This window comes from Pocillopora damicornis, chromosome 10 (assembly GCF_964200805.1).
Source record: "Pocillopora damicornis chromosome 10, jaPocDami1.2, whole genome shotgun sequence".
In the NCBI taxonomy this organism is placed as follows: domain Eukaryota; kingdom Metazoa; phylum Cnidaria; class Anthozoa; order Scleractinia; family Pocilloporidae; genus Pocillopora; species Pocillopora damicornis.
Window position 1 is genome coordinate 20,282,132 of NC_142679.1, and position 12,936 is coordinate 20,295,067.

At 36.8% G+C, this 12,936-nt stretch overlaps 2 protein-coding genes across 3 annotated transcripts; one reads left to right on the top strand and one right to left on the bottom strand.

Annotated features, from left to right (window-relative positions):
- Positions 1–424: 424 nt before the first annotated feature.
- Positions 425–5,426, bottom strand: LOC113664636 (monocyte to macrophage differentiation factor 2). Of its 2 annotated transcripts, XM_027180263.2 has the most exons (7): positions 5,017–5,426; positions 3,944–4,025; positions 3,687–3,850; positions 2,889–2,963; positions 2,427–2,528; positions 2,114–2,186; positions 425–1,290 (listed from the first exon to the last, which is right to left on the bottom strand). In XM_027180263.2, exons 1-7 carry the CDS (start codon positions 5,037–5,039, stop codon positions 1,108–1,110), a joined length of 702 nt encoding a protein of 233 aa, XP_027036064.2. In that variant the 5' UTR covers positions 5,040–5,426; the 3' UTR covers positions 425–1,107. The 2 variants fall into 2 exon arrangements, with proteins under 2 accessions (XP_027036064.2, XP_089041507.1); XM_089185381.1 differs by lacking the exon at positions 3,944–4,025 and having other exon boundaries at positions 5,017–5,419.
- A 12-nt stretch (positions 5,427–5,438) lies between these two features.
- Positions 5,439–10,611, top strand: LOC113664625 (E3 ubiquitin-protein ligase CHIP). The gene is made up of 9 exons (XM_027180250.2): positions 5,439–5,657; positions 6,502–6,700; positions 7,347–7,423; positions 7,685–7,773; positions 8,287–8,350; positions 8,470–8,526; positions 9,269–9,351; positions 9,819–9,852; positions 10,289–10,611. Exons 1-9 carry the CDS (start codon positions 5,568–5,570, stop codon positions 10,415–10,417), a joined length of 822 nt encoding a protein of 273 aa, XP_027036051.1. The 5' UTR covers positions 5,439–5,567; the 3' UTR covers positions 10,418–10,611.
- Positions 10,612–12,936: the final 2,325 nt, after the last annotated feature.

Genomic DNA, 12,936 nt, shown 5'->3' on the forward strand with positions numbered 1-12,936 from the left:
GGGCCTCTGATGTTTTAATGAAAGATTTCTTTAAAAATATGCGGAAAACTGAAACGGCACCACCATGCTTCCATGCTCTTATCTGTATACACCTATCGACTAATGAGAGTGTGCGTTACACATCATAACTATTTAACACTTGATTAAAATTTCAATTAAAATCAGTGACCTGACGTTGGCTAAAGAGAATATGATGCTAATCAGCAAGAGTTAAGGTTAAAATATTGGTTTTCCTACTTGACCCAAGGATCTTAAACAATTCTTATTTCAAGGATATCGAGGCGTGAATACACCGGCGGGAATAAATAGGAATTGAATAAAAAAATAATTGCAGGTTCTGCCCCCTCAATTTTTCAAATAAAAAAAAAGGGGGCACGTATATTGAATAGGATAATCCGACTTTCTTCGCTTATATTAGTTTTCATTTTCTTTTTTAAATTCTTACTGTATTATATGTCGTACACGTTTGTTTGTTTGTTTTTTTCTAAATTTTTTTGGGCAGTTTTGTTTTGGTTTTTCCTGTTTTACTTCAGTCTCGCCACTGCTTTTCTGTGATTCTGTTGTATTTTATTTCAATAGTTTCCGAATCTGTATAACGTAATCTTAGGTCGTAGTTCCATAACGTTTTTCTTAAGTGTAAATAAAAACCGTACAATGACCATTTGGAACTGAAGATCACATGAGTAATGTGGAAGATTTTTTTGCAAACTTAAAAATTATGTTTCTTTTGTAAGAATTATTGTTGCTCTGCTTATTTTCTGAGCCCTAAATAGCACGACAACTTTGTCGGTGTTTTACGAGAACTACACTGTACAATGTATAGAATTCAATAAATATGATTAAACTGCTACACACTAAGTAAAATTTACGCTTCACTGCACATAGAGTTTCGTTTCTTTTCTTCCACACCTCACTCAAAATTGCGAAATACTACTATTTCCGTGCAAACATTCTATGAAATTCAGTCCAAAATATTCTGTCCACAACCCGCTTACAGTTCAATATGCAATCACACCTCATCCAGTATCAATAACATCCGAGAACACTGGAGACCAGGTTGCACGATTATGCCCGACGTATAATCGATCTACGATCGGAAATTCGTAACTAGTGTTTTTCCAAGTATAGATGCGTGTAGACAGCATAAAAATGACACCATGCTCCTGTGGCACAGAAACAATGCCAGATAGCATGCGCAAAGGGTATTCGTCCATCACATTTAAAAAACACTACGCCACTGACGTAAAAGGCTCCTCCCAGTGCTACCTCGGCTAGACCAGCGGAGTCCGTCTGTGTAAAGGGAAAAACAGTTATTCGAAAAAAAGGCCTACATACAAAGAGCAGTCTCAGATGGAGTTTCACAATTCCGAACCAAATTAATAACAGTGGCTGGAGCACTTTTGATTGAGCGTGTTAAAACCAGGATAATCATAACGACCAAACATGACATAAAACGCAAATAGCATTCAGGAGGAGCCAATGAGAGCCCAAAGAAAATGCCTGCTGACGGCCTTAAGCGCGGAAATTCGCACGTGACTAAGTCGCAGTTGGTTTTATTTTTGCAACAATCGGCTGACGGGATGGCACAAATGTACTAGACCAATCAAGGAGTGAGGTATGGTAAACCAGTTGAATGCAATTTCGGATTACTATAATCAGTTGGTTGGAAATTCCTCTGTGCACAACAAGCTTAAATCAAAAGCGCGAGAAAAGCTGTGGCGACATTGCGATTGGCTAAATGAGGCAGGCAGAAGGATTCTGACAGCATTTACACGCGTGTCCTGACGAATGGAGTTATCATCTATACGGCCATCTCTATGACTAGTGGGCATGATCGAGAAGGAAAAAATGACAAATATATTCAAACGCGCGCAAATATTGTGTTTCCTACTTCCTCAACAATTGGCTATACTCATCAAATTTCGATTACGTCACCAACATAGATTGACCGCTAGTGAGTTGGGGAAATTCGCAAGAACGAGACGTTTAGAAAATTTTGGGTCGCTAAGCGTAGCTCGGTAGTTTAAGACACACTAACAGAAAGCACAAATCTGCATCCTGATGAGAGATTAGAGCTGGAAAGGGATGGCTCAAAAGAAACGAATATACTTACTGAGGCAAAAGCAAGGGGAAGAGATGGACATATTCCAACGATCAGATACAGAACAGTTTCTGCTGTCTTATATCTAAAAGCAAAACAAAATCAAACAAAATCAAACAAAAAACAGAAAAAATAACCATACATTAAAAACAAAAAGAGCTCATGAACTGGTTACAACAGCCAGTGCAATATTGCAGAAACTTTTCAAACAGAGTGCAAAGAGCTTCCTTCCTTTAAATCATTTCAAAATAAATTAAAAATTAAGAAAACACAGAAAATATTGATAGAAGTTGAGCCAAGTTTATCACTGAGATCGGACAGTTACCTTTCATGGAACATGTAAGTATAAACAGTGCCAGTTGCAGCAAGACACCATAAAAGCCAGGATATTAGATCTCCATACTGGCCAACATCTTTTAACACTAGCCTGGAAAACAAAACAGAAGTTACTCCTTTATATGGGGTAGAATCATCTTTATGATTCCCTTTCACCCCAACCCCACCCTTGGAACATAAATGTTGTCCCTAAAAAGATCTGTGCAAATCGTAAAAGAGGAGTTTTGGTATTAACCCTCTCCTCCACCCTCGAGAATAAATCCTTATTTCCTTCCACAAAATAAATTATTGAAACCCACCTCCCTTAAAAATTTCAGTGCCCCCCAATGGGTGGTTAGGGAAGTTTTTTTTTAATCATACACAAGAAAAAATTTAAAGGTGTATTGGCGTAGTAAGATTTGATGAAAATGAGTATTGAGATTTTCTCCAAACAAAATTTTTATCCACTCACCATGGCATGTATGAAGCTGCAATGAAGAAATAAATAATGCCACGATCACTCAAATGCAGAAAGAATCTCAAAGAGCTGAAAAAAGAAAAAGATTATTGTATTATGTGAATTGTATGATTATATTACAATATCAATATTTACCAATAATTGATGGAGAGAATAAATAACATCCTGAGAGACATTTGATGAGACATTAACTTCTCCCTCTGTTTTACAAGGACATACAAGACAATTTGAGAGGTAAATCTAGTTGTCCATCAAAAGGATGATACCGGTACCTTTGATTGAAAGTATGTTTACAAATTTTTGTGATCTTTATGATCAGGAAGAGAATATATGAGTGATTTGAACTAAAACTGATTAGGCTAATGCTTTAACCCTTTAACTTCCACGAGTGACGAAGACAGAATTTCTCCTTACAATATCAATAAAATATCAATCAGATATATAAGTAATGAGAATAAAGTCAATATCAATTTGGGGATAATTGGTTGATCCAATATTAAATTCTCTGAACTAACATTATAAAAATTGTATGGTTAACAGTAAAGAGAATTACAGATTTGATCTGGGAGTTAAAGGGTTAATTTTTTTGTAACTGTATGGCATGCATAAAGAAAATTATCACATTTAAATGGAAGAGACCTGAATGATTTTTCTCTGCTATTATTTCTTTGTGAACCTATGGTTAAAATGAAAATGTCGATCTGCCAAATGTACAGTCAAGATCGATTTTCATAAATCATTTTGTGTCCAATTTATATTATACTGTTACACAATGTAGGTAACTCATCTCACCTGGCCTTTCCAGTCAGGCTGACAACATGAAATAGAGTTGATATCAAGAAGACAAGGATAAAAGCAGTTCCATACACTTCAGCAATAAAACGATGGCTTGCTGATAGCAGTCTAGAATTTTGGTGAAGACGCAATGCTGCATAAACAGCTGGCATTACAAACAGCTGAAACAAAAAACAGAAAGGCTAAAAATTTCCTGTTCCAACATGTTATAAACTACTATTCAAAAGGGAATATTTAATTTATTTAGTGCTTACTCCATGGGTAATGATATTCGCTGTTTGTTCAATCACAGTGGGTTTATATGCCTCATTTTTACCAGCAGGTGGATTCATAAGTCTGAGAAACAAGATTTAAACATATTGTTATATAAATTTCCATAACGTACTGTCTACAACGTAGATTTTATTTTTTACTGAAGACTGCCAATACTGGGTAATATAGCATTCACCCCTTAACTTCCAGAAGTTATTAGCATGTAATTTCTTCCTATAACATCCATATATTATCCAGCAAATAGGTCATGAGAATACTTAAACTTTTCCGGCAGAAGATGTCACCTTGATCTCTGTATCACCAAATTCTTGTCAATAATTTACAAGGAAATGTATAGCCCCTAGAGGGGAGAATTAACGATCAGATCTTGGAAGTCAAAGGGTTAAGTCAGTTTTACTTTGAATTTGAACTGAGTAAGAATGACCCTGACCCCATTTCCCAGCAACTAACAAGGGCATCCCTCCTCCTCCACCAACATGACAAAACTTTATTTTTGCATGATAGTATTTTGCACCCTTGTTCAAGTTTTAAGCCTGCTGTAAGGGATTTTTGAGAGTGACATGCGAGGCCGACTCATCTCCTAGGTCAGGCTAATGATCAGGCTCATTATTCACGTCTATCTGTCTTCAAAGCATGCTTGGTATATGGTATATGAGATGGATGATATGCCCTTAGAAATAAAAGGTCGATGATGCTCTGTTATTTCAAAATTACATCAAAACAGAGATTCCTTGTTTTCCAAAAGGGTTTCTGAGCGCCCTGCTAATCTCCCCTCCCCATCTGATCTTGGCTAAATAGAAAACTGACTCATGAGTTTTAACTTGACTGATGAGGCCAGAAATGTTTCCAGCAATGTAGATCAAGTACAGTATTATTTCCAAAAAAGGCAATTCAAAATTAAGATAAATTGTTTCTTCATACACAAATAATAGGCTTACTGTGATTACTTACTGACGAAAGAAAACCTTTTTTTTAAAGGAAATCTTTAGAATATGCTAGTATGAACTATGCGGATATGTAAAGCCCATAAAGTTAATTATTAAAATCATCTTACCTCGAACAGCTAAAGCAACCCATGTTTCAAATCGACTGTCTTTAAACAGAAGAAATATTCCGTCCAAGTGCAACTGTCGATCGTAAAACCTGATTGAAAAAGACTTCAACTTTGCTGTTCAGTTGGAAACGTGTGTGCCGGAATAGAGCCTTTAAGAGTCATTCCACACTCATAATTTCACCGCTATATATGTGCGTCGCATCCGGGCATATTTTCTTTAAAAAAATTTTGCATTGGCAAGAAATTTTCATAAGATTTCAAAGGTTCAAAGATTTCTTACAGAGCAGGAACAATAGCGACACAAGGCTCGAATGTGATCGACAATGTCATCTGTTTAGTTAGATAACGACCGAGTCATTCGTTCACCCGGCACTATCGCGACAAAAATTTCCATCCCTACCCTAGTAAAATAACACCCTAAGCCTCCTTTGCGGTCGCGCGATACATCACAACAGCCGAAGTGCCAGGACTAAGTTTGGTTGGTTTGTTTTAAAAATTTTAACACAAATATTAATCACAAGAGATGTTATAGACGCAAGAGGTGTACTGGAATGACGGCCATAGACCTCAAAGAACAGGGAAATCGTCTTTTTAGCGGCAGGCATTACGACGATGCAGCGCAATGTTACACAAAGGCTATTGTAGGTTGAAATCACGTTCATTCACATTCAGTTAAATCGCCTTACATCTAAGAATTTGTGGTTTGTTTTCCTCGAAGTTTTGACTTAGATTTATCTATTACATTTGAAAGTTGGCGTTGGCCATCCGGAGAATAGTGATGGAAGTTTATAAAATCAGTTGTCTCGCTTTTACTTGCCAGTTTCATGATCACACGAATTTTATAATTTTGAACTGGATCGTGCCCATGGAAAGCTCGAGTTTGATACCAGGAAAAAAACTAGTGATTTTCATTTGCGGATTTTTTTTTCGCCATTGACATAATAGCATAGTTAATTTGTCTGTTATTTTCTGATTTTGAAGAGTAAAGGATTAGGACGATGCGAGGATTTTTTAAATCTGAAGAAAATATAATTTAATTTTCTGTAACCTCCCAAAATTTCGGTGTCTACGATACGTTGTGGCTTTCCGTTCCCCTGCTAAAAGCTTTTCAAATGTAACACTTGTTCATGTGGTGTGCCTTCTGATAGAAAAGTTCTGAAAAGGTTTGTTTAAGACTGAGTCACTCATCTAAAAACTAGGGCACAATATTTTACGCAGAAGTGTAATCAGTTTCATTTTCAGATACATTACACAGTTGAAAAATAGTTTGCTTAAATCAGAAGCCGATTAACTCTCTACATTATGAAATAAGATTTAATCATTGTTTCATTTTTCTACGATGAATACAGTAAATGTCCAAATATGTGATTAAACAGTAATTCTTTTTTTTAATGAAATTTTTGAATACTTCTTTTTCTTCTTGATCTATTAGCTCCATCAGGAAATTTCCACAAATTCACCATTATTTCAATTTCTCTATTTTAGATCAAGAATCCGACAGTTCCAACATACTTCACAAATCGGGCTTTGTGTCATCTCAAACTTAAGAAGTGGTCTCAGGTCATAAGTGACTGTCGTCGTGCCATAGAACTTGATGTGAACCTGGTCAAGGCACATTTCTTCCTTGGGCAGGCACTCCTTGAACAGGAGAATTATGATGAAGCACTTGCAAGTTTAAAAAGAGGTGGAAAAAAAGGATTATCTTAACCCTTAAATAATGATAAGCATCTAATTTCTTCCCATAGTATCACCCCTGAATCAAACGTTGTTTTGATGAGAATAAAGGAAATGATCACAAATTCAAGAAGCCCTTGATTTTTAGACAAATTTTCCTTGTAAGGACCATATGAAATGTGTAGAGAACAGCATTGAGAACTTGCATGTTGATGTAAGGGTGTGAAGGGTTAAATTTTTATTTTGAGTTTTTTCAATTGGGCTGTTAGACATTCAAACTTGGCATAGAGTGTAATTTGGAATACGGTAAGAACTTCAAAGCTTGTGGTAAATCCCTTTCATTCACTTTAAAATTTACAGCTAACAGTAGCATGGAAATATTATGTGGGTTCCCCTCTGCTATGATCACCTGCAGATAGCAATCTGGTTGTAAATGAGAAACAGACTTTAACACTCTGCATTAGTTGCCTTTTTAGGGTGCCATGAAAGTTCCAATCTCCGTTCCAATCATAGAACAGCTCCTTTAGTCCTTAAGGACTTTCTGTATGTCTATTTAATGTCAGTGAGCCTAACTATTGTACAGGATTGATATAAATCAACTATGAAGTTCTCTCAAGCAAAAAGGTGTTCACTATCATTGTTTGTTCTGTAACCAGCCTATGATTTAGCCAAAGAACAGAAACTTAACTTTGGAGATGATATAGCAAGTACAGTCCGTCTGGCTAAAAAGAAGGTATGAAGAATTGACTACACTCATTGTGTATGAAATGATTATCTGATAATGTAAGCTACCTGTATGTAAATGGAAAATATAAACTTTTGGCTTGAAAAAAAATTTGGAAAAAATCAAAATGAGTGACTGATGACAGATGACAAGACATTGGGCATTGTTAGATGTACTTGAACCTCTGGTTACTTCCACAAAGAACAACACAATTTAAGTGTGCTAGTTGTCAGATCTAATTTTGTCTCATTTTCAATATTGTTATTCCAGAGATTTAGTGTTGCAGAAGAAAGACGAATTAGCCAGGAAATAGAGCTGCAGTCATATTTGAATAATCTAATCCTTGATGATAAGAAGAGGTAAACTTTTTTTTGTTGACTCTGACATTACCCTTTTAACTTTGTCAGTCACCTGTATCAGCTTTTGAGCTGCCAGTGGGTAACTTTTTGACCACTAAGAGTGACCAGCATCTAATTTCTCCTTACAATATCAGCCCTGAATCACACAGTAAGGTCATGAGAATAAAGGAAATGATCACCAACTAAAGAAGCTCTTGATTGTTCAACAATTCTCTTCGTCTGCTCCTTAAGAAATGTATGGAAAACAGTATATAGAATTATGTTAGGATATTAAGGGTTTAACCCTTTAACTCCCAAGATCTGATTGTTAATTCTCCCCTCTAGCTGCTACACTTTTCCTTGTATATTAGTTACAAGAATTAGGTGTTAGATCAAGATGACAACTTCTACCTGATAAGTTTGAGTATTCTCATTACCTGTGTGCTGGATAATGTATAGATATTATTGGGAGAAGTTGCATATTGATCACTGCTTAGAGTTAAAGGGTTAACATTATCAATTAACCTTTTTCAGACAAATTAAAGCTGCAGGAAAAGATCCTGATAAAGAAGAACTTGATAAAATTGAATTGGAATGTGTGAGTAAAGTTTTTTTTTTTTTTTTCTTGCATTGACAAATGCAACATGCTCACCTTTTCATCAATACACCCCAAAGTCAGTAGGTTGTTGCTTAATTGTTGTTGCATCTTTTTTCCAGGATAAAAGACTATCAGAAGTAAATAGCCTTTTTAAAGAAGTTGATGTCAGACGAAAGGTGAGAGCTCATCTTCTTACCTCAGTTTGCTGAATGTATTATGTCTATCTTAAGGAACAGTGTGAGTCACTGGTAGTAATTATAACTCCAATGGTGAGGATGAAGTTTAAAGTCTTAGATTTTCCCATCGGAGGTAGTCAGTGCAGGTATCAGAATGTAAAGTTTAACATCCTATTCACCTACTGTACCAGTAAAGCTTGATGAAACAGTTATATTTTTTATAATAAAATCAGTACTTCATATCAGTGAATTAACAGGTCTAAGTTCAAGACCAGATCTGGTCATTTTGATGTGTTCTTGGGTGGGACACCTTGCACTTGCAATGCCTCTCTCCAACCATAAATGGGTGCTAGGGTGCTGTCATTAAAGCCTTACACATTTTTTTTAGGGGAGGGGAGGGAGTGGAAGGGTAACCTTGTGATGGACTAGCATCCCACCTAGGGAGACTAGCAATTCTCTCGGTCACTTCTTGCTACAAAATCAGGTTAGGCTCTTAGAGGATGGGCAGTTTAAGCTCTTGTGAGGATATGGTTATTACAGTTATCAGAATTTGAATTGTGAGTTGAGAGACAGTAAATCAAGATTTGCCATGACTTGTTCAAATACAGTTTTCTGAGGTTAATCAATGATTGTGTTTTATTGGTTTTATGCTCTGTTGCCTGTTTACTGTCACTTTAATTTGTTCTTTGAAAGCCAGAAACCCAACTTCTTGCTCTGAAATATTTTTCCTGGTTTCTTACAGAAAAGAGAGGTGCCAGACTTCTTGTGTGGACAAATTAGTTTTGAACTCATGAAGGATCCAGTCATTACACCAAGTGGAATCACGTATCTTTTTTATATAATTAATTAATTTGCCAATTGGAAAAATCACTGGAATTGTTTCCAGTGAAAAGCCTCTGGGAAGACTTTGACTGAAATTCAGATGTGAAGGTTTTGCTTCTGTGCAAGGTGAAAACCCTGCCCTTGTTACCTTTGAAGTTTTTGCGTAACATTTAAGATTAGAACCCAGTTTATCATGGATACTTGGATAAAGTATATTCCAGAAACCTTATGATTTATCTCTGAATTAATATGTAGCGAAAAAAATTACTTCTTAGAGCAGATTAAGATTCCTAACAGAGAGAGAGAGAGAGAGTGTGAGGGAGGAGAGAGAGTGTGATGAAGGGAAGGCTATAAACCGCACCCAGTCCAGTAGCACATCCTTATGCAAGCTGTAACATGGCTTTTCTCTGCTGCGCCCAGATGCCAGCTAATTACTTTTGGACAATGTTGGAAACTTTTAACTCTCGTAGATATGATCGTAAACACATCGAAGAACATTTGCAGGTATGTCAGTCTAAACTTCTCTTTAGAAAAAAAAAACAGGTTTGCTTGGTTATCATTTCCTTTTTAAATTGTGTTAGTCAATCTGCGAAAAAAACGCAGTGACATGAAATTATTGTGAAGTTATTCCTGGTATTCCGGAACTTCTTTATCCAGCAGGATTTATCTCGATATTTTCAAGAAACGTGACATATTCTTCTGGCGTGAGAATTTCGGGGAACTCTAGGTGCTGGTGCTATTATTTGATTGGACAAGTATATCGAAAGATTTAACGAGCTCTCCAACGAAGATTTGGGAAAATCGAGACTAGGGTTTCGACATCGAATATAGTCATTTTTTTCATAAGAATTAGTGCGCGTCGGTGTTCACCTGCGTGCATTGTTATCATCTTCAGCTCAGATGTATATTTGTGGTCATTTTTCCTTTTTTTCTTTCTTAGCGTGTTGGCCATTTTGATCCCGTGACAAGAACGGATTTGAAACAAGAACAATTGACTCCAAACCTCGTTATGAAAGAGGTCATAGATGCGTTTATCACAGAAAACGAATGGGTAGTGGAAGAATTCTAATGCAGAATTCATTGATCAATGTAAATAATCAAGAAATATCTTCAACGTACAGTTATTTTGATAATAAATGCGTTTAGCGGCAAAAGCTGAGGAGGGCGCTTATAGTAAATCTTAGTACTATTTATAAAGTCATTAGTTGCCTTTGTAACTTTTTCCTTTTATCATAGAATGAATAAATCAGGCGAGCTTTGTCAGTTTTGTTCATACTCTTTTATTTCATTAGCCTTCGAGAAAGCCCTCTTAGATATGCGCTGCAGGACGTGCGTTCTCCGCCTGCGGGAAGATTTGAGACTGAGTTGGTACACTGAATTTATTCCTTTTGGTTCCCAGCTCCTCTAAGTTTTTAACTCCTATTTGAGTTTTTATAGAGTTTATTTAAGGATTGTTCTTCTCAAAGACCAAACAAAAAGAAAGCTGAAAGCGCTTGAACATAGCACAGTATGAAGGGTTACTGATAAGGAATTTACATTTTACCTGATGTGCACGATCCTGTGTTTAGTACAAAATTGTCTTACTTCGATTTAGTAATCGTTTTTGTAGCATATACTGATTCATATCAAACCATTTGGGAAAAAATGCAACCATATGTTTCTCTGATTGTAAAGATTTCTTTTTGATCATAAAACATACACACGTGCTTACAAACAGGCCTGGGAAAGCGTGTTATGAAGAGACTTTCGACGCCATTACTTTCTTTTCTATCCCATTCCCCCCCCCCCTCCCCCGAAAGGTTACTTTCTCTCCAATTCGCTCCAAGGAAACCTGGAAATGATTCTGATAGTTTTAATTAATTCTGGTTTTAAGTATGGTTGCGCTGTACTCCTTGCATCTGATCTTAACTCTCTCTCAAACTGCTATACGTTTCCTTACAAATAAGTTAAGAGAACTTGTTGTTTTATCATGATAACGCCCCATAGCTTATAAGCTTGTTCATTCTTTTCAAACTTTTTAATACAAGAGCAGTTTTCAATTTAGTCTTAAAAGTGATCCTGGATTACTTTGGATTTGTTTCATCTCGCTCTGTGATTGGTCTAGAAAACTCTCACCACCCACCCATCCAATCAAATGTAAAACTAAAACAAATCCCAACTTGGTCTGTCGTGTTTTCCCGCCCTTCAGGCAGGTTGCTTGTTTTTTTACCTCAAATTCTCATTGAAAAATGAGGATGTTAACCGTTTCTCTGATTGGTAGTCATTATTATTTGGTATTTCGATACTCATTGAAAACTGCTTTATGATCAGAAGAACTTACGCGTGAGTCCCCCCTTAGGGTTCAAGGTTGGGGATAGAAGCTTTAGTCACTCTTGTCCTGTCCTCTTAGCACACTGTGCATGCCTATACAATACAACTGAATGCTCATGAGAAGCAAGCGCTCGTTTGATAAGTAGTATTTTCAAACTCTCTCCCAAATTACCAGTTCTTTTTATAGCGCGTTGGCACAATTACTTACATGTTACAATGACTGGGCAAAGGCTAGGAATTGCTCGCAACAAACGGATATCATCTTCCTAGATCTCTCCAAGGCTTTCGACAGCGTGCCACACGAGCGCTTGCTGCTGAAACTACAACGGTATGGGATAGACGGCTCTCTACTACTGTGGATTAGAAATTTTTTGACGAATAGAAGGCAGCGTGTAGTGTTAAGGGGCAATTGTTCAGACTGGTCACCCGTGATTTCAGGTGTGCCTCAAGGAACAGTACTCGGCCCAATCCTATTCATTATTTATATAAATGATATTTCGGCAAACATTGCATCAACCGTGAAAATCTACGCTGATGATACTAAAATCTATCGCAAGATCATGGAGCCTGATAAGGATATACCAGCCTTACAGCTGGACTTGAACAAATTAAGCGATTGGGCTAACAAGTGGCAGTTGCGCTTTAATCCTGAAAAATGTGAAGTTATGCGTGTAACGCACAGTAGAGACAGATCCAAGCCTAGTTATTCCCTTGGTACGCAACTAAAATCTGTCGACAGTGCCAAGGACCTAGGGGTCACAATAAACTACGATCTATCTTGGGGTAAACACGTTTCCTACATAGTAAACAAGGCGAACAAAGTGTTGGGTATAATTAGGCGATCACTTGGAAACGATAATCGCTATGCGTTTTCCTGCCTCTTTAAGTCGTTAGTAAGACCTATACTCGAATACGCTGTCCCCGTCTGGAGCCCCTACCAAAAAAAGGATATCGAATCCTTGGAAAAAGTCCAAAGAAGGGCATCTCGGTTGGCATTAAAGCAAAAACGCGGAGAAATGAGCTATGAAGACCGCTGCCGCCTACTGAATTTGCAAACTTTGGAGAAACGAAGAGAGTTTTTATCTCTGATCCAGTGCTACAAGATAGTTCTGGAAATAGATAGTCTTCATTTTTCGGACTTTTTTGAACTTACTAAATGTAATCGAACTAGAGCCAATCACGATTATAAGCTCTACGTAAAAATAGCTATCGTAAATTGCTACAAATTTTCTTTTTTTGTACGGATCGTTAATATGTGGAATAATTTGCCTAAAGATA

Excerpts from the sequence above, each read along its gene's own strand:
- LOC113664636 (XM_027180263.2), bottom strand. The coding sequence starts at position 5,039 with ATGGGTTGCTTTAGCTGTTCGAG. Across the intron at positions 2,964-3,686 it reads AGCCTGACTGGAAAGGCCAG|CTCTTTGAGATTCTTTCTGC; the intron begins GTGAGATGAGTT and ends TTCTTTTTTCAG. Across the intron at positions 1,291-2,113 it reads TTCCCCTTGCTTTTGCCTCA|ACGGACTCCGCTGGTCTAGC; the intron begins GTAAGTATATTC and ends CCCTTTACACAG.
- LOC113664625 (XM_027180250.2), top strand. The coding sequence starts at position 5,568 with ATGACGGCCATAGACCTCAAAGAACAGGGAAATCGTCTTTTTAGCGGC. Across the intron at positions 7,774-8,286 it reads ATCCTTGATGATAAGAAGAG|ACAAATTAAAGCTGCAGGAA; the intron begins GTAAACTTTTTT and ends AACCTTTTTCAG. Across the intron at positions 8,351-8,469 it reads ATAAAATTGAATTGGAATGT|GATAAAAGACTATCAGAAGT; the intron begins GTGAGTAAAGTT and ends TCTTTTTTCCAG.